We start from the raw sequence: 21,390 nt of genomic DNA on the forward strand, positions 1-21,390 counted from the left end.
ACACTACGGTTCATGTTCTAGACGAGAATAAGAAGCAGAAACACAAGTCATTCCAGGTATTCTTGGATCTGAGATTGACCTATCTCCTATTGCTTTTCGCCTATCGTCTATTGACTATCGCCTAACGATGACAAAGTTTATTAAAATAGGTGTGTGATTTGAGGGCCCCACATTTTCTCCGATCCACCCCCTCCCCCCTCCGACTTAAATAATGACTGGTCATGTTTGTACGTTAACATCATAAAACATAAGCCAATAAGACATGCATATGTAACACGAGATTGACATATATCATTTCATACGTTATAGTAGGATCATTATATTATAGCTCATTATAACGATTATATCCAGGTAAGGAAGGGTCTCAACAGAAGTGCCGTAGAATATTCACAGAAAAGGACTTTCATATTTTCAGGTATGGGTTAACGCCAGTTTTACTTCAGAAGGAATTCAGTATAACTCGTTGTAAACTTTAGTAGTGCATATTACAAAAACCTGTTGGATTGTGCAATGATAATAATAACTTTATCACTGATGAGCGAATCTATGGATTTTCTAACTTTACGGAACTCTAGATTAGCTGTTTGAGCTATAAATTTTGCTTGTGGTTTTGAAAACGAAGAAAGTATAGATTCTCACAACAAGCTCTTATTTAATTTAGTTTTATTCCATACAAAATAGTTGACTCGTGAGCTTAAGCAAAGTAAGAAATTGTCATAAGCATTCAGCTTGCGACAGGAAAAGATATTTCAACAGCAAAACACGCTATACTTAGAGCAAAAACAATATTTATAATAAGTTCTAATAACATGCTTTTGGTAGTTCATGTAGAAAAAAGAAAGAACTTATAGATTTTTCAAACGTTTCAACTTTTTCATGAAAACCATCATGCAGTAAACCAGTGTTACGTAACACACAAAAGTGTTTGTTGACAGATTAAAAGACCAGAGATTCTGTTTGCTGTTCTAAAAGTTACTTATTCTAATAGTTCCTATTATTTTTGTTGCTATTTTTTAACCATATACAAATCACGACCAGCTAGTATTGATATGTTCTACTAATAGTTTTGAGATTGAGAGTGAGTTTGGTCGAAAATTCAAAACTCATGTTTAAGTTGAGTGCAAACCACGACTGTGTTCTAGTTACTCTGTATCTGATTAATTTACAGATTCTAATCAATCTAGGTTTTCTTCTGCATGGGTCCTACTAGTTTGCAGTTACAATATAGCTTCCTCATTACTCCAGCCGTTGTGATCCATACATACACATATGTATGTATATATTTAGATCGCTTAGAACAGTACGATTACGGTTACGTAATCCCAACATACATTCTTGACCTAACTGTAGTTTATCATTGGCATGTTTGAAGAGGTCAACGGCTTAACGGCTTGAGAATGGGGGATTTTACGGGGATTTTACATTTTCAAATAATATTTTTGGGGTGGCTCAAACACAACACCTGGTGACCTCACAAGCTACCGATTTTCAATAGAAAATAAATATCATAAATTTCAAAACTATTTTCCATACATCGATAAATTTATCATTTAAGCTTATTGCATCTTTCTCATTCACGCTGTTACACAGTTATACTCTAAAAACTAACTTCATTTACAATTTTTTGATTTGAATTTGGATATTTTCTTCATAGATTTGCACAGGAACAATGAGTTACGTCCACAAGCTTCATAACCAAGCCTTGGAACACAGAACTCCATCCCAGCTTCTTCGCCATCATGCTCAAGTATCCCCTGACAAGGAAGCGTTCGTGTTTCGTGACGCTAACAAAAACAGAGTGGCCATAACCTTCAACGAGTACGAAAGAAGATCTGAAGCACTGGCTGCAGCTTTGCTGGAAATAGGTCTTGTTCGAGGCGATAGAGTTCTTCTAATGCTGCCAACTACTGAAGAGTTTGTGTTTACTCAAATGGCTTTGAATATGATTGGTGCACTGGCGGTTGTTGTCGAACAAGATGGCTACCTCGCCATTTTTAAGACCAAGAATCTAGCATGTGTTATAGCAAGTATAGACTACAGTGTTTCCATGAACATGGAGAAAACGGTGCACGAACTGCACGCTATTTTCCAGCAAGGAAAGCTCAAGGCTGGAGTCATTGCTGCTCACTCTGCAGCTGATCATGACTTGCTCACATACCCGAAGGTGTACGCTTTCAAGAAGCTCGTTGACATGACACAGATAAATGAAGAATGTCGTTCAAGGGTGCAAAGAGCAGGAGCACAAGTCCAGTTTGACGATCCCACTTTTGTACTCTTCACTTCCGGTAGCACAGGGATCCCAAAACCAATCCAGTTTACTAACCAAGCCTTCGTTAATGGAGCACGAGCGAATGCATGTAATATGGTCATAAACAAAGACAACATCCTGTTCTGTGATGGTCCATTTGACTGGATATCAGGGATGGGCCTCGGTATTGGCGTAGTCCTTTTGCTCGGATCCACCTTGGTTTCCTTTCCACCTCGTCTCGTATTCAAAGGAGGCATGACGACTACTATTATGAAGATTATGGAAGAAGAAAAATGCTCTCATGCCATCCTGTTGATGTACCTTCTACAGGACATGGTATCAAGCCAAGAGGTCCGTTCCATAGATCTTAGTAAGCTCAAGTACTGCTTGACCGGAGGCCAACCTACCCCTGTCTCATTGATCAAGAAAATCTTCTCTCTTTATCCCCATTTGATTATACGTAATATATATGGATCTACTGAGACCAGTCTAGTAGCTTCACAAGAGATCACCAAAGATTCTCTAGATTCTAAGGATCATTGCCTGATGGAAATTTGTCCTGGAATTGAAGCAAAGATTATCGATGAAGAGGGTCTTGTTGTACCATTTAATACACCAGGTTTGTATTGATATGTTGTAGAAATACTTTTACTATTCTTCTTCTTTTGATAAGCCAGTAAAATGTGAAGTTGCTCCTTCATCAGATGTGTATTGATGTTAACGTACCGGGGCTATTGTTGTTGTTGTTGTTGTTGATTTTGTTGTTGTCGTTCTACTTCTTGTTCTTCTTCTTCTTCTTCTTCTTCTTCTTCTTCTTCTTCTTCTTCTTCTTCTTCTTTTTCTTCTTCTTCTTCTTCTTCTTCTTCTCCTTCTTCTTCGTCTTCCTCTTCATCTTCTTCTTCTTCTTAGCTTCTTATATAGATTTTATGTCTTCCATGACATGAAGTACGCTGTTATTCGTAGGAGGGCTATGAGACATGATTTTATTAAGTCTTACAGCTTAATAGATGCAAAGTAAAAATGCATGCATTGCTTCTTTTTTTTAGGAGAGCTGTGTCTGCGAGCGAACGCCGTGTCCTTTATGAATCGAGATTTGTTAAAAAATCTAAAAGAACCTGATTTCCCAAGAGACGTGTCCCTAGGATGGCACCACACCAAGGACTTGGCAATCATCACTCCAGAAGGAAGACTGAAACTCCATGGTAGAATGGATAATTTGATCAAGTGTGCTTGTGAATCCATCCAACCGATTGAGATTGAAGGAGTTTTAGAGAAACACCCACATGTTGATAAAGTCATCGCTGTTGGCGTTCCTGATGAAAGGCTTTACCAGAAAATATGCGCCTGTATTATATTGAAAGCGGGTCACCATGACAACCAAGAAACCCTTCGCGCCAAATTCGAAGAATGGTATAAAGGGAAGTCATACGAGACAACTATTGGGTTGGCCATAAAACCGCATTATTTTGTGTTTTTTGAGGACTTTCCTCTGACGAGAACTGGAAAATTGAATCGAAGATTGCTCGCTGATATAGCAAGGAAAGAACTGGGCTTGTAGAGCTCTGACCTCTTGTGTAGGTCCACTGTTTGAGCAGTTTTACGTATGACTGTATTAATTGTTTCCACAGCCACCATGTTGGATAGATTTAACAAAAGATTCTTCATAAGTATCTTTTGTTATATCATCCAAAGTGTCTTCTCTTTGCAGAGATATCATTAACATTTGAAATATTAATATGCAAATGAGATGACGTAAATTTAAAAATTTGTAACATTTTAACATTTTTACATTGTATAAATTTACGGCAAGCGTTCTGAAGTGAAATAACCTAAAAGTGTACAAAGTCATATATTTCAGTTATAAGAATGATTTGCAAATTTAAAAAACTGCAGTACTTTCTACAACTGCATTTTTGTATAATAAATTAGTCTTGAATTTACGTCATCTCATTTGCATATTGATATTTCAAATGTTTATATCTCTGAAAAGAGAAGACCACATACAAAAATACTGCAATCATACTACTACACTGTTCACATATAAGTGATTTTGAAAATATTTTTTCCCTTGATATATACTTTATGATTTTCCCATAAGGTGCGATTACACGGAGCAATTTTCTTTGTAACTTGTCTCGTTACGGAAATGCTACACAAGTTGTATGTAGCATTGCAGCGCGCGTGTAACGTAAAGCGCAATTCGAAAAATGTTGCGAGACAAGCTAGCTGCAGCAATCGTTGCAAGAAGTGGAATTCGTTTCTACTTTGGGCAACGATAGCGTCTTCGTTGCACCGTGTAATCAGTCTTGCAGTTTGTGAGGCAAAGCCTCCGCGTAATCGCGACTTTAAACGCTGAATACAGGTATCCCAAACTGTATAGTAATCATTATATTCATAATGGTTGATAACAAAAAAATTAGTTATGTTATTAATAATATTTATAAAATTTAATCTAATTTAATGGAATTGAAATTTAATTTGATTTAATTGAAATTTAATTGAAATTTAATTGAATTTTAATTGAAACTTAATTGAAATTTAATTGAAATTTAATTAAAATTTAATTGAAATATATTTGAAATTTAATTGAAATTTAATTGAAATGGCTGTGAATCGCTCAATTCTCGTCTAAATCGCTACAAAACTTCACAGACAATAAAGAAATGATTGGAAAAAATATCACCAGCTTTTATTTATCTTCAATTATAGCGGAGCTCCTGCGCGGGCCGAAGGCTCGCGCGAGCGGAGAACCATACTTAAGAAAATTTGGTAAACCATCGAGTTGATTTTTCATGGCCTGGCTGACGTCACTTCAGTCCGTCCGTCCGTCCGTCCGTCCGTCCGTCCGTCCGTCCGTCCGTCCGTCCGTCCGTCCGTCCGTCCGTCCGTCTGCGTACACAACACAGGAATCACGTGTGCTGGTACTAATGGCGTGGCTTGTCCTGAAAGTGATGAAGCTCTTAGTTTTCTCCGCCTCTTTTGTACAAACAAGTAATCCGTGAAACACTAATTGCTAAATAGTACAAAATAGTGCTAATTAAACAATAGAAAACAGTGGAATTTGCATGAGATTGTGCATTATTAAAGTTTCACCGTTATATTGTTTGCACTGTATTTTAATATATTGCCAATATATTGTAATGCTAGTAACACAATAAATGTCTCAAAGAAAATATCTATAAAAAGGAGCCTGAAATAAAATATTTAGTGGACTCCCACAAACCGGAACTCCAGAAATCTGGGCAAAAAAAAAAAAACTTCCTCGAGAGTCTTACCGGCGCCAGCCCGCTGACCAAAACATAAGAAGACCTTTAGGCTCAAAATGTGCATGAATCCGTACCTTCTCCGAACAACTGTTGGTTTGCCTGTTTCGAGTAACGCTAAGTAGCCAATGAGAGGGCGTGTAAGAATGCGAGTAGGGATTAACTAATCACAATTTAGTATATATATCTGGGTACGTGGCTGGGGGTTTAAATGCAAACGCAGCCTAGCACAACGAAGCTCAACGCAGCTGAGGAACTAACAACAAAGAACGAAGAGGAGGGTAAATATATGACGAAAGTCCGTTCTTCAAAAAGCCTGGTATGTATATTTATGCTTATATCTAATAATATCATAGTCATTCTAAATAAAAGTCGAAAAAAAGTATTTTATGCAGCTCCAAAAATATTGATATTTGTCGGTAAAAAGTCAGCGCTCGTTCGTTCTGGAAGTTTACTTTCGCTTTTGTCGCCTTTGTAGTATCTAATGTGTTCAGTCAAATAGCAATTTTATCGAACCCTGAAACAACCTCTGGTCTGATCTGTAAACGGTCAGGAGACGTCTTACTTGAGATCGAATTGGAATTTTGATGACGTCAGTGTAATGGTTTTTACAGAGGATTTCAGTCTTATTCAAGCCTGTCGCTCAAACTTTTGGTAGCAACACAAGGAAAGCGTAGACTGATTCCAGCGTAGACTGGGTTGTGGCGATATCCAGAATCGACATAAGAGCGAAAACACCGATTTATGGAATCAGTCTAAAAGAAAGCGGTTCTTACAGTAAGCCTAAAGCCTGATATATTACCTTTAGCAAAGGGAATAGTTTAAATTTAAAAGTGGATAAAAAACTTTCTTCATTTGAGTTTTGTTTCTTATGAATAAAGGTTTATATTTCAATACGCAACAGCTAGTGCCTTTCACAATTACTCAACCTCGTCAAATTTGGTGGCAACCGAAACCATACGTTTCGGCTTCAGTCAATATCAAAAGTACGATAACAAACGAATGGATCCGAAAAATCAAAAGTGTCTCGATGTCTGAGCTCAACTAATATGGTTTCTGAATAACTGTTCATGCTAAGTTCCCGGACCGGTGGAAGTAATCTTACTTTCAGTACCCCAAAATGTTGGAATCTACCCAGAATGATTGATTGATATCAATAATTCTTCACATCTGTCATAAATCACTCAAATCACTCTTTTTAAAGCCGCCTTTACTTCTAACTACCTTTTCTGTTTAGTCCAAGTTCACTTTTATGGTAATTGTTTAACAAAAATAGTTAATATTTGATGAAGGAAATTCCGTTGCATTCTCCTGTGTTGGAAAAGAGTTTGAATCTGATCTCGCATTGCGATGTTTTTATTCAAACTATAGTTAATTAACTATGTTCAAACCAACACTTGAACCAACCTGATATCATGTTCTGAAGAGTGTGTGATTTAAAAATGAAAAAGAGTTTAAATTTTGGTCGACAGAAGTCAAAATCATATCATTTTCTTGAAAATGAAAATAGTTACGATATTTTTTACTATGGCCGATACAACGGAATAGCGAGATTTTCACTGTATGTGATGTCAAGCCAGATGATATTCAGTTCAAGCTTTTGAGAAAAAAAACTTAAGCAAATGAGTTTTTTAACCTGCAGCATCACCAAACATGGCTAAATACGTTGTTTTCGTAAGGATATTTTTTGCATAAATTATTAGTAAGCGACTGCCAAAATCATAATATTTTTCAAATCCTTTATAAGCCGTTTGAGACATCAATACTTAGAAAATTTATTGAGTTATTTTTCTGACAATAGAGCAGCATTTATGTAGTGATATCCACACAAAATCGCGAAAGCATTGCGTGATCATCGGCGACGGGATACATATGTGCATGTGAGTTATTTAAAAAAAATCAAATGTATCAAAATTTATGTGCAAGGCTTCACAGAGTCTCATTCACGTTCATGGATAAGTATCAAACCATTGTTCTACTACGACTAGTCTTATTTTTTTTACTCTGCTGTAAGTATGCAAATCGGCGTAGACGGAATCGGTTGTTGACAGGTGCCATAATTCATGTATATTTCATGAGCCTGTTTCTCTATTATTCACTATTCCACAAGCATTAGTGAAGGTAGCTAGTGCTGAAAAAAACTAGGAGATGAAAAAATGAGTCTAGGACAGCACATGTAAAGTAATATAGAATGCACTTGTATTTGGCGATACCACTTGCTCCGTGTGTGGGATTGTCTAGTACATTCACGTGATCCAAAAGCTCGCGACTACAGTAGAGCGTAACAACTACTAACAACCCCTTTTAGCACTTTGGAATGCAACTCCATATGGGGACAAAACAATACGGGTTCCAATTGTCATGAGATTGGAATTATTTTGTTTTGTCACCCAGATCCTCCTTCCTTCCTTCCTTCCTTCCTTCCTTCCTTCCTTCCTTCCTTCCTTCCTTCCTTCCTTCCTTCCTTCCTTCCTTCCTTCCTTCCTGTATCGCGATCTTCCTACAAGTTTGATCGAGAGATATAAACCCGTATTGTCGGCTCAAAATCGCAATAAGTTAATAATTATGTAATTATGTAATGTAATAGCAGAGCTCCCGCCTTTGGCCCGCGTGAGCGGAGCACCATTCACGATTTTCCATACATCGGTTCACTGGTCAAACACAAAGCATTCAATCGAGGTTGCAAGGTTCAAATTCGAATAATCCTTTGAAAGTACCTTGGCGCCTCGCTTGAGCGCTTTGTGTTTGACCAATGAACCAATGTATGGAAAATAGTGAAAAGGTATAGAAAGTGGTAAACCAGACACTGTTGAAAAACGCAGTGCGCATGCGTTGGGAGAAAAAACAAAATGGCGGACAATAACAATTAATCACATTTAAAGGTAGGTTTTATTTTAACCAACAGGGCTATTTTTTAAATATTCGTTTTGAAATTTTATGGATATTTTTGGATTTCTTATTTCATGATTAGCCATGCTGGACGTCGACGTCGAGCTTCGAGTGGCGGCATTTTCAAAGATTATTTTTGCTTTGTGTAAACAAAAGTTTTTTGTATAAATCAGCAGTGTATCACTATCGAAATTATCTTGCTATTGCAAAAATGACAACCTTAAGTTTTCAGCATTTTTCTTAAGTTTTGCGATTTTGTAAAACAATCAAAACACCGACATCAAAAGATGCAAGTTGCCCTTAGTTACGCTACGCCACCCCCGAGCGTGCGCAGTGCGTTTTTCACCAGTGTCGGTAAACTATACAACTCAGTTCAACTTCGTGACAACTTCGTGGTCATCGCATGGGAACCCTGTGCGTAACGCTAAAAGCTAGTGTACCTAGCGTTTCTGATTGGTCGAGCTTTCAAATCACACGTCACTTGGACCATGACGACTTTTTTTAATGAGCTTTTTAATTATCTTTAGGTTAGGACATTTTCTATTTTGTTTTATTTAGTGTAGATAACATAGCTACAACATTACCGGCAAACGAGCAACAAACTAGCATGACGAACGAGAGAAAAAAGTACTTGTTTTGTTATTATGGTAAGAGTATTCGTAGTTCATACATGATATAAAGTAGTCATTTAGAAAAGCACTTTTTGAATTTCACAAATTAAGAAATCTAAGAATGTGACAAAACGCTAAAACGACAAATTAATTAAACAAATCCAAGAGATTTTTGACAAATTTTAAAGCTAAACAACATACCTAAAATTAGTGTAGCGAAAAAAGCGAAAAAAGTGTACCTGTTTTGTTATTATGGTAAGAGTACTTTCATTTTGACTTTCATTCAACAATTTTATATCTTTCTATAGACAATTTATTTAAATATTGAATAACATATAAAATTACACCAAATATTCAACTGTTTATTGAGCTTTTCGACCTAGTATTTTATCCTCACTGCATACTCATTATCGAGTCTCGGGAATTAAGATATGAAAGGTGACCGCGACTGCTGGCAATGAGCATGTGAAAAGCATGCGTTGCGTCGTCAACCGCCACCAGGGGAGGTGGGTGGGGTGAATCTTCTACTCTCTCCTTAGGCAGCTTCCGACGGAATGATTCAAGGATCTGGGTGTGGTGCTTATATATGCAGGGGTCGCAAAGCATTACAACTGCACTGCGCAAACTCCAGTATTCATATATGGGGGGTTGTTAAGTTCCTACGTGACACGCCAATTATGTATGCAGTGAGAATAGTACAATCAAACCGCCCTTTGGCTAACTCGTGCATGGATACTTGCTGCACGTTTTAGAGATTGGGTTCCCTGTGCCCTTCTTATGCTTGTTGAATTTATCTAGTAAGATGAGTAATAGTTCTTTTACTTTCCTTTTAACACCTAGTTCTTTGTTATTTTGTTGAGTTTGGAAACGAATTAGTCAATTATAGAGTATAATTGGAAGAAGATCTATTTGCAAACGCTTTCTCTCGAATCATTCGACCTACAAGCGTTGTGTTACGTTGATTTACATTACTACTTATCTTGACCTACAAGGGTCACGGCTCCTACATTTGTTTGGAATAAAACTATTTATTTACACTGTGAACTGAGCAAATATTTTATAGAAATTCATTTAGAAATGCTATTTATTTTGTCTTCATCCAAGTCGGTAAATTAATGATTATTTATTGGAGCGAATTCTCGTTAGACCTTCGCACATTTCAACATACAATCTGAGCATTGCTTCGGCTGTTTGTAATCTTGTAATGCGTGGCGATCAATCTACTTTTTATTCAGAACGGCTTATCTAAATGACAAAACTAGCTGAACTTCCTTCAAAACTCCATTGGAATTTTTCTTTTTTTCGTCTTTTGCTATTTTTCCCCCCGGTCTATTACATCTTGATTATTTTCTTAAGAAGTCACTTGTCCATAAAAAGTTCGGAAATCTCCAAAGTTTCGATTTCAATGAAAGACATCTAAGGTAAATTTCACTAAACCTGATATTGTATTGGATTGTCTGTAGTTATCTTTGCTTTTTTGAGTAAAATTAACCAGGAATTCAAAGCTTAAACTGATTAAATGTCTGCCATGGAAAACATTATCGAAGAATCTTCCAAGAACAAAACTAGCCCCTGGGGGGGCTGTTGGTGAGTTGTGTGCAAAATTCATATAAGTGGGATCGGGAGAGTATTCTCGCGCAAAGAAAACGATGTAGTGCATTTTGATTGGTTTTCAGTGCAAGGTTTTTTATTATGGGAGACATTATCTTAATATTGAATAAAAAAAAATTGAAGATTTCCCCCCGATTTTAATTTTGTCTTCCAGATTCATTCAAATTGGGCTCCCTGTGACTTGCGTATTGGGATATTATTTATGATTGTATTGACTCTATCCACATGCTTGGGCTCCCTGTGTTGAAAGGTCTTGGGTTCCCTGTGGACTTTTTCCCAGTGGAGGTTAGTTTAGTGACATGTGGCGGTCGCTTGGTTTCATCCAGCGATTTTTCGTTCTTAATTCGCACGGTTCATCAATATTTGAACAGATTTTCGATTACGGTTACGTAATCCCAATATACATTCTTGACCTAAGTCAACGGCTTAACGGCTTGAGAACACTTGTAAGGGAGCGTTCATGATGTATTTCGAGGGGGGGGGGGGGGGGGGGAGGGATTGGTAGCTATGGGGATTTTACATTTTTGCGGTGGCTCAAACAAAACACCTGGTGACCTCATAAGCTACTGACTTTCGATAGAAACTAAATATCATAAATGTCAAAAATATTTTCCATACATCGATATATCTATCATTTAAGCTCATTGCATCTTTTCTTTTCAAGTTGCTACACAGTTATACCCTAAAAACTAACTTCATTTAGAAATTATTTTTTATTTCCATTGATTTTTAATAGAATTGCACAGGAACAATGAGTTACGTCCACAAGCTTCATAACCAAGCCTTGGAACACAGAACTCCACCCCAGCTTCTTCGCTATCATGCTCAAGTATCCCCTGACAAGGAAGCGTTCGTGTTTCGTGACGCTAACAAAAACAGAGTGGCCATAACCTTCAACGAGTACGAAAGAAGATCTGAAGCACTGGCTGCAGCTTTGCTGGAAATAGGTCTTGTTCGAGGCGATAGAGTTCTTCTAATGCTGCCAACCACTGAAGAGTTTGTGTTTACTCAAATGGCTTTGAATATGATTGGTGCACTGGCGGTTGTTGTCGAACAAGATGGCTACCCCGCCATTTTTGAAACCAAGAATCTAGCATGTGTTATAGCAAGTATAGATTACAGTGTTTCCATGAACATGGAGAAAACGGTGCACGAACTGCACGCTATTTTCCAGCAAGGAAAGCTCAAGGCTGGAGTCATTGCTGCTCACTCTGCAGCTGATCATGACTTGCTCACATACCCGAAGATGTACGCTTACAAGAAGCTCGTTGACATGACACAGATGAATGAAGAATGTCGTTCAAGGGTGCAAAGAGCAGAAGCACAACGATCCCACTTTTGTACTCTTCACTTCCGGTAGCACAGGGATCCCAAAACCAATCCAGTTTACTAACCAAGCCTTCGTTAATGGAGCACGAGCGATTGCATATATTATGGTCATAAACAAAGACAACATCCTGTTCTGTGATGGTCCATTTGACTGGATAACAGGGATGGGCTTCGGTATTGGCGTAGTCCTTTTGCTCGGATCCACCTTGGTTTCCTTTCCACCTCGTCTCGCATTCAAAGGAGGCGTGACGACTACTATTATGAAGATAATAGAAGAAGAAAAATGCTCTCATGCCAACCTGTTGTTGTACTTTCTACAGGACATGGTATCAAGCCAGGAGGTCTGTTCCATAGATCTTAGTAAGCTCAAGTACTGCTTGACCGGAGGCCAACCTACCCCTGTCTCATTGATCAAGAAAATCTTCTCTCTCTATCCCCATTTGATTATACGTAATATGTATGGATCTACTGAGACCAGTCTAGTAGCTTCACAAGAGATCACCAAAGATTCTCTAGATTCTAAGGATTATAGCCTGATGGAAATCTGTCCTGGAAGTGAAGCAAAGATCATCGATGAAGAGGGTCTTGTTGTACCATTTAATACACCAGGTTTGTGTTGATGTGTGGTAGAAATACTTTTATTATTCTTCTTCTTTTGATAAGCCAGTAAAATGTGAAGTCGCTCCTTCATCAGATGTGTATTGATGTTAACGTACCGGGGCTATTGTTGCTGTTGTTGTTGTTCTTCTTCTTCTTCTTCTTCTTCTGCTTCATCAATCATCTGCTCTTCTCCGTCGTCTAGCCGGAGCGCGGCGTGAGGGTGGGAAGAGATCACTCGGCTGCGTCTGCGTGTCTTCGTTATTCTTTGCTGGGCGGCTTTGGTGCTTTTGTTTTTCAGTTTCTTCTTTCGTTCTTATCATCATCATATCTTCTTCTTATCTTCTTTCTTCTTCTTCTCTTCTCTTCTTTCTTCTCTTCTTCTCCTCAGCTTCTTCTATAGGATTTATGTCTTCCATGACATGAATTACGCTGTTACCTTTCGTAGGAGGGCTATGAGACATGATTTTATTAAGTCTTATACAGCTTAATAGATGCAAAGTAAAAATGCATGCATTGCTTCTTTTTTTTAGGAGAGCTGTGTCTGCGAGCGAACGCCGTGTCCTTTATGAATCGAGATTTGTTAAAAAATCTAAAAGAACCTGATTTCCCAAGAGACGTGTCCCTAGGATGGCACCACACCAAGGACTTGGCAATCATCACTCCAGAAGGAAGACTGAAACTCCAGGGTAGAATGGATAATATGATCAAATGTGCTTCTGAATCCATCCAACCGATTGAGATTGAAGGAGTTTTAGAGGAACACCCACATGTTGATAAAGTCATCGCTGTTGGCGTTCCTGATGAAAGGCTTTACCAGAAAATATGCGCCTGTATTATATTGAAAGCGGATCACCATGACAACCAAGAAACCCTTCGCGCCAAATTCGAAGAATGGTGTAAAGGAAAGTCCTACGAGACAACTATTGGGTTGGCCATAAAACCGCATTATTTTGTGTTTTTTGAGGACTTTCCTCTGACGAGAACTGGAAAATTGAATCGAAGATTGCTCGCTGATAAAGCAAAGGAAAAACTGGGCTTGTAGAGCTCTGACCTCTTGCATAGGTCCACTGTTAGAGCAGTTTTACATATGACTGCATGTATTGAATGTTTTTACAGCCGCCATGTCGGATAGATTTTACAAAAGATTCTTCGTAAGTATATTTTGTTATATCAACCAACATGGCTGCCGTGTGTTCTCTTTGCAAATGAGATGACGTAAATTTAAAAATTTAAACATTTTGCAGTGTATAAATTTACGGCAAGTGTTCTGAAGTGAAATAACCTAGAAGTGTACAAAACCATATATTTCAGTTATAAAAATGATTTGCAAATGAAAAAAACTGCAATACTTTTCGCAACAGCATTTTTGTATAATAAATTAGTCTTGAATTTACGTCATCTCATTTGCATATTGATATTTCGAATGTTTATATCTCCGAAAAGAAAAGACCACATACAAAAATACTGCAACCATACTACTACACTGTTCACATATAAGTGATTTTGAAAATACTTTTTTCCCTTGATATATACTTTATGATTTTCCCTAAAGGCGCGATTACACAAGTTGTATGGAACTGTATGCGACACAAGTTGTATGGAGCATTGCAGCGCGCGTGTAACGTAAAGCGCAATTCGAAAAATGTTGCGAGACAAACTGCAGCAATCGTTGCAAGAAGTGGAATTCGTTTCTACTTTGGGCCACGATAGCGTCTTCGTTGCATCGTGTCATCAGTCTTGCAGTTTGTGAGGCAAAGGCCCCGCGTAATCACGCCTTTAAACACTGAATACAGTTATTCCAAACTGTGTAGTAATCATTATCTTCATAATGGTTAATAACAAAACAATTTAGTTATTATTAATAACATTTATGAAATTTAATTTAATTTAATCTAATTGAAATTTAATTTAATTATTATTAAATATTGAAATGGCTGTGAATCGCTCAATTCACAGACAATAAAGAAATGATTATATATTTTTATGATTTTATTGATTTTATTGACTTTATCCACATGCTTGGGCTCCCTGTGTTGAAATGTCTTGGTTTCCCTGTGTTTTTTTTTCCAGTGCAGGTTAGTTTAGTGACATGTGGCGATCGCTTGGTGTTTTATCGAGCGATTTTTCGTCCTTTTTTCGCTCTCGTTCATCAATATTGAACAGATTTCGTCATCTTATGGTATAATGAGTAATACTAATAATAATACTAAATTAATGACTGATTAATCACTCATTTATTTTAAAAAAATGATCCCAAGAACTGATAAGTTCTGATAAGAGAGTTTTGACAGTAATAATAGAGACAAAAAGCTATAGGAATAGAGCAAGTTTAAGCTTTACGTTAATACTTTGGTTCGAGTTCACAAATATCAATGAAAACAGTGCCGCCGGTTGACCGTCGCTTTGTACAGTAAAGCTTTCAGTGTCATTTTTTGTTTTCAATACTATAATATATTAGCTAGTAGGTTTATGCTAAAACAATTAGACTACTCGTTCTCGTTTTCTATGAGTCAAATAGTCGATTCGGCGCTACACACTGATCGACTATCTATTGACTCATAGAAAACTCGACCTCGTAGTCTAGGATCAAGGTATACACTTATTTTTTTCAAAAACATCGTTGTCTTTTAGGCAATAGGCGATAGCACTAAGGTCCATGTTCTTGACGAGAATAGGAAGCAGAAACACAAGTCATTCCAGCTATTCTTGGATCTGAGATTGACCTATCTCCTATCGCTTTTCGCCTATTACCTATTGACTATCGCCTATTGACACAAAGTTTATTGTGTGATTTGAGGGCCCCACATTTTCTCCGATCCACCCCCTCCCCCCTCCGACTTAAACAATGACTGGTCCCTAAACGCGTTTGTACTAAACATCATAAAACAATGGCGTAAGACATGCATATGTAACACGAGATTGACATATGTCATTTCATACGTTATAGTAAGACCATTATATTATAGCTCATTATAACGATTATATCCCAGGTAAGGAAGGGTCTCAACAGAAGTGCCGTAGAATATTCACAGAAAAGGGCTTTCATATTTTCAGGTATGGGTTAACGCCAATTTTAATTCAGGAGGAATTCAGTATAACTCGTTGTAAACTTTAGTAGTGCACATTACAAAAACCTGTTGGATAGCAATGGTAATAATAACTTTATCGCTGATAAATCTATGGATTTTCAAACTTTACGTAACTCTAGATTAGCTGTTTGAGCTATAAACTTTGTTTGTGGTATTGAAGACGAAGAAGGTATAGACTCTCAACAAGCACTTATTTAAATAAGTTTTATTCCATACAAAATAGTTGACTCGTGAGCTTAAGCAAAGTAAGAAATTGTCATAAGCATTCAGCTAGCGACAGGAAAAGATATTTCAACAGCAAAACACGCTATACTTAGAGCAAAAACAACATTTATAATAATTTCCAATAACATGCTTTTGGTAGTTCATGTAGAAAAAAGAAAGAACTTATAGATTTTTCAAGCGTTTCATCTTTTTCATGAAAACCATCATGCAGTAAACCTGTGTTACGTAACACACAAAAGTGTTTGTTGACAGATTAAAAGACCAGAGATTCTGTTTGCTGTTCTAAAAGTTACTTATTCTAATAGTTCCTATTATTTTCGTTGCTATTTTTTAACCATATACAAATCACGACCAGCTAGTATTGATATGTTCTACTAATAGTTTTGAGATTGAGAGTGAGTTTGGTCGAAAATTCAAAACTCATGTTTAAGTTGAGTGCAAACCACGACTGTGTTCTAGTTATTCTGTATCTGATTAATTTACAGATTCTAATCAATCTAGGTTTTCTTCTGCATGGGTCCTACTAGTTTGCAGTTACAATATAGCTTCCTCATTACTCCAGCCGTTGTGATCCATACATACACATATGTATGTATATATTTAGATCGCTTAGAACAGTACGATTACGGTTACGTAATCCCAACATACATTCTTGACCTAACTGTAGTTTATCATTGGCATGTTTGAAGAGGTCAACGGCTTAACGACTTGAGAATGGGGGATTTTACGGGGATTTTACATTTTCAAATAATATTTTTGGGGTGGCTCAAACACAACACCTGGTGACCTCACAAGCTACCGATTTTCAATAGAAAATAAATATCATAAATTTCAAAACTATTTTCCATACATCGATAAATTTATCATTTAAGCTTATTGCATCTTTCTCATTCACGCTGTTACACAGTTATACTCTAAAAACTAACTTCATTTACAATTTTTTGATTTGAATTTGGATTTTTTCTTCATAGATTTGCACAGGAACAATGAGTTACGTCCACAAGCTTCATAACCAAGCCTTGGAACACAGAACTCCACCCCAGCTTCTTCGCCATCATGCTCAAGTATCCCCTGACAAGGAAGCGTTCGTGTTTCGTGACGCTAACAAAAACAGAGTGGCCATAACCTTCAAAGAGTACGAAAGAAGATCTCAAGCACTGGCTGCAGCTTTGCTGGAAATAGGTCTTGTTCGAGGCGATAGAGTTCTTCTAATGCTGCCAACTACTGAAGAGTTTGTGTATATTCAAATGGCTTTGAATATGATTGGTGCCCTGGCTGTTGTCGCCGAACAAGATTATTACCCCGCCATTTTTGAAACCAAGAATCTAGCATGTGTTATAGCAAGTATAGATTACAGTGTTTCCATGAACATAGAGGAAACGGTGCACGAACTGCACGCTATTTTCCAGCAAAGAACGCTCAAGGCAGGGGTCATTGCTGGTCACTCTGCAGCTGATCATGACTTGCTCACATACCCGAAGGTGTACGCTTACAAGAAGCTCGTTGACATGACACAGATAAATGAAGAATGTCGTTCAAGGGTGCAAAGAGCAGAAGCACAAGTCCAATTTGACGATCCCACGTTTGTACTCTTCACTTCCGGTAGCACAGGGATCCCAAAACCAATCCAGTTTACTAACCAAGCCTTCATTAATGGAGCACGAGCGATTGCATATAACGTCGCCGTCAACAAAGACACTGTCTTATTCTGTGATGGTCCATTTGACTGGATATCAGGGATGGGCTTCGGTATTGGCGTAGTCCTTTTGCTCGGATCCACCTTGGTTTCCTTTCCACCTCGTCTCGCATTCAAAGGAGGCATGACGACTACTATTATGAAGATTATAGAAGAAGAAAAATGCTCTCATGCCATCCTGTTGTTGTACTTTCTACAGGACATGGTATCAAGCCAGGAGGTCCGTTCCATAGATCTTAGTAAGCTCAAGTACTGCATGGTCGGAGGCCAACCTACTTCTGTCTCATTCATCAAGAAAATCTTCTCTCTCTATCCCCATTTGATTATACGTAATATATATGGATCTACTGAGACCAGTCTAATAGCTTCACAAGAGATCACCAAAGATTCTCTAGATTCTAAGGATCACAGCCTGATGGAAATCTGTCCTGGATTTGAAGCAAAGATCATCGATGAAGAGGGTTGTATTGTACCATTTAATAAACCAGGTAATGACTAGTTCAGGGGCGGATCCAGGGAAGGGCAAAGGGGGGGCTGCACCGACTAGCGACTGACTAGCCTCTTATACACGTGAAAACAGTCAGTCGCTAGTCAGTCTAGAACAATAGTTATTCAAATTGGTCGCCATATTTTGATTAGTTGTAAAGATGCAAAGTAAAAATGCATGCATTGTTTCTTTCTTAGGAGAGCTGTGTCTACGAGCTGTCTGGGTATCTTTCATGGCTGAAGATGTAATGAAAGCTCCAAAACAACCTGATTCCCCAAGAGACGTGTCCCTAGGATGGCACCACACCAAGGACTTGGCAATCATCACTCCAGAAGGAAGGCTGAAACTCCATGGTAGAATGGATAATGTAATTAAATGTGCTTGTGAATCCATCCAACCGATTGAGATTGAAGGAGTTTTAGAGAAACACCCACATGTTGATAAAGTCATCGCTGTTGGCGTTCCTGATGAAAGGCTTTACCAGAAAATATGCGCCTGTATTATATTGAAAGCGGGTCACCATGACAACCAAGAAACCCTTCGCGCCAAATTCCAAGAGTGGTGTAAAGGAAAGTTTAATAAGACAACAAACGGTTTGGTCCCTAAACCGCATTATTTCGTGTTTTGTGAAGATTTTCCTCTGACGAGAACTGGGAAATTGAATCGAAAGGGGCTCAGAGAAAGAGCAGCAAAGGAATTAGGACGAATAAACGAATGAATAGTGAACGAATGAATCCTTTATTATAAAACCGCGCGCGATTGCTTGGCTACCGTGTTTATATTAGAGGACAGAGACACTTTCGCTCAAACTCGTCTAAAAATATTTTATAAAAGCAATATATATATTTATATATGTTAATATCATTGTTATTGAATAAATAAATGAATAAAGTAAAGCACAGTTCTGGAGTAGAAAATTTGTGAAACATTGGTGAAGCAGGTAACTATTTGGACCACAGTTTGAATAGAGATTTTGCACCACCAAGTGAAGGGAGCCATGTTAGATGGCAGGAACAATACAATCTTGTTACATAAGCATCGACCGAGAGCAAAGAGATTTTTTATTTTTCTGCCATCTAATCACAGGTAGCCCAAGCTGTATTATGGGCCTTGACAAATGGTGCTGCAAAACCTCTTTTTGAAGTATAACTTTTTAGACCACGTGTCATTTGCTAGAGTATATTTTTTTGTTTAATGGTTGCGCATGAGAAGGCACATGAATATGGATACAACTCAAACGAAACGAAGAATCTAATTTCCTATAGGTGTATGACCCATGGTCTGAAATGGGTAGGCAATGCACCAATGCATTGCAATAAAAAAGCAACTGAAGATATATGGAATGTTGCTTTAACAGACCCCTTGCAGTACATCGGAATGCAGCTCAATTTGGAGGACATAACAATAGGTTCCCAATTCTCAGGAGATTGAAATTATTTTGTTCTGTTCTCCAAATTGAGCTGCTTTGACGTCACATGCAAGGTGTCTATAATAGACCTTCATGGCGTGACAATGTTTTCCCACAATTCAGCGTGACAAACCTCTGGGGGAATGAAGAGCTATTGTTTTGCAATTCGTCGGGATATCGTCGTTATTCCTTTCGTATCCTTTGGGACACTCATGAATTTTTCGAAGAGTAAAAACAAAAGAAAATGAATCCCCTGGAGGTTCGTCACGCTGAATTGGGAAAACATTGTCACACCACGAATAAGATCTATTAAATATTTGCTTCTGAAGCTTCTGAGTTCGGAAAAAAGAAAAATGGACAGAAGTGGAAAGCAACATATAAATGCATCGTTAACAACTGAAGACTCGTTTGCCAAGGTACTACAGGCTGGGAAAGGAGGAGTTCCCAACACGCTTCACGCTAAATTTTTAAAGGAAATCTTGTGTCAGAGAAGCTGTTATTGGCCTATCACGCATCACACACAATGTCGCAAGATATGACACGCACACCACAGCTTTTTGATAATATAATCGAGAGAAAATAATAAAATAATCCTTTGGCACCCTCATTACTATCAATAATTTAATTATTTCATTAGATTAGATTTTTACTATTAGATTATGTGAATCATGCCAAAAACTTTAATTTTTTACATCAATCCAGAAGCACAATCAGTAATGTTGAATTATATCATAAATTTTGCATTTATAAAAAATGATATTTATTTATTATTTAATAGAAGGAAAATTATCAAATAAACTAGCTATTTTGGAATTTTTCTTGGTTCTAATCACTCACAGGTTTATCCATTTCAGAGTATGTGGCATTCTCTTGAGAATAAAGGATGTTTTCTTAGCACATACAACTGTAAAGGTGCTGACACACGGTGCAACATTACATGCAACATTGCACGCAACAGGACTGCTGCAGCGTGTCTACCCCAAACTTGTTGCACGCAACGTTGCATTCAACAAATCTGAAGTTGAATCACTCTCTACTCTTACAACATTGCGCACAACAAATTTCATCATGTGAACATGGCTGCAACATTACCTACAACATTTTGAAATTTCCAGCCAATCAGCTTGCACCAAATCTATAATTGCTGACCAAATATTTCAACATAGCAGGCTGATACAAGCGATATTGCGTGATTTTGTTGCAATGTGTGTCACCCCGATTCAAATTTGTTGCTTGCAATGTTGCACCGTGTGTCAGCACCTTAAAAGGAAACAAATACTGTACAGTTTTCCAAATTTTGTATGAAAGATGAAAAAGGTTAAAGAAGAATGAAAATGTAAAAAATATATAATAATATGAGAAATATCTTGAGAAGGACTTGAAAACAGATACCCTGTTCCTTGGAGAGATTAAAGTTAGCTGACCTGAACAAGTGAATTAGAAGTGAATGCAAGAAAGGCTACATTACATTATATCTCTTCTTGCCTCTCTGAGGTCATCTTTGTCTAACACTCTTGTTAAAAAGACCTACAATCTTAAAACCTATGGTCTGAGAACCTTTTCTTTTGCTGCCCCTCATCTCTGGAATTCATCATCTCCAGAATAAGACAGTGTGATTCTCTTTCTTATTTTCCTTTAAAACCCATATAAAAACAATGCTCTTTAAGGATGCCTATTTATAAAAATGAGTACTGGCAGGGATTGTTTTTTTTTTAAAAAGATAGTTGTTTGCATCTTATCAAATATGTTTTTAATATTAAATTCTTAATTTCCTTGATGACTGCTTTTGATCTGTGTACATAAAGTTTATATTGAAATTTTATATGTAATATGTAGTATGAAATGTAACATTTTGAAATGAAATGTAAATATGAGTGAAATGTATATTATTGTAGTTTTAGATAAGTTTGATGATCAATTTAAACTAATATTTT

The 21,390-nt window shown here is 37.4% G+C and overlaps 3 protein-coding genes across 3 annotated transcripts; all 3 read left to right on the forward strand.

Moving 5' to 3' along the window:
• The first annotated feature begins 1,930 nt into the window (after nt 1-1,930).
• On the forward strand, nt 1,931-3,806 carry LOC148912500 (medium-chain acyl-CoA ligase ACSF2, mitochondrial-like). Its single transcript, XM_089027187.1, has 2 exons — nt 1,931-2,867; nt 3,295-3,806. The coding sequence occupies exons 1-2, from the start codon at nt 1,931-1,933 to the stop codon at nt 3,804-3,806; spliced, it is 1,449 nt and encodes a 482-aa protein (XP_088883313.1).
• Nucleotides 3,807-5,722: 1,916 nt separating this feature from the next.
• On the forward strand, nt 5,723-13,659 carry LOC116290980 (medium-chain acyl-CoA ligase ACSF2, mitochondrial). Its single transcript, XM_089027188.1, is given in 4 exon segments — nt 5,723-5,830; nt 11,359-11,948; nt 11,950-12,560; nt 13,082-13,659. Coding segments are annotated over 4 exon segments (1,821 nt in total). The 3' UTR covers nt 13,594-13,659.
• Nucleotides 13,660-16,757: 3,098 nt separating this feature from the next.
• Nucleotides 16,758-18,944, forward strand: LOC116291005 (medium-chain acyl-CoA ligase ACSF2, mitochondrial-like). Its single transcript, XM_031698128.2, has 2 exons — nt 16,758-18,049; nt 18,246-18,944. Exons 1-2 carry the CDS (start codon nt 16,852-16,854, stop codon nt 18,764-18,766), a joined length of 1,719 nt encoding a protein of 572 aa, XP_031553988.2. The 5' UTR covers nt 16,758-16,851; the 3' UTR covers nt 18,767-18,944.
• Nucleotides 18,945-21,390: the final 2,446 nt, after the last annotated feature.

This window comes from Actinia tenebrosa, unplaced genomic scaffold, assembly GCF_029948245.1.
Source record: "Actinia tenebrosa isolate PJP-AT-01 unplaced genomic scaffold, QUT_ActTen_1.0 PGA_scaffold11__36_contigs__length_13525064, whole genome shotgun sequence".
In the NCBI taxonomy this organism is placed as follows: domain Eukaryota; kingdom Metazoa; phylum Cnidaria; class Anthozoa; order Actiniaria; family Actiniidae; genus Actinia; species Actinia tenebrosa.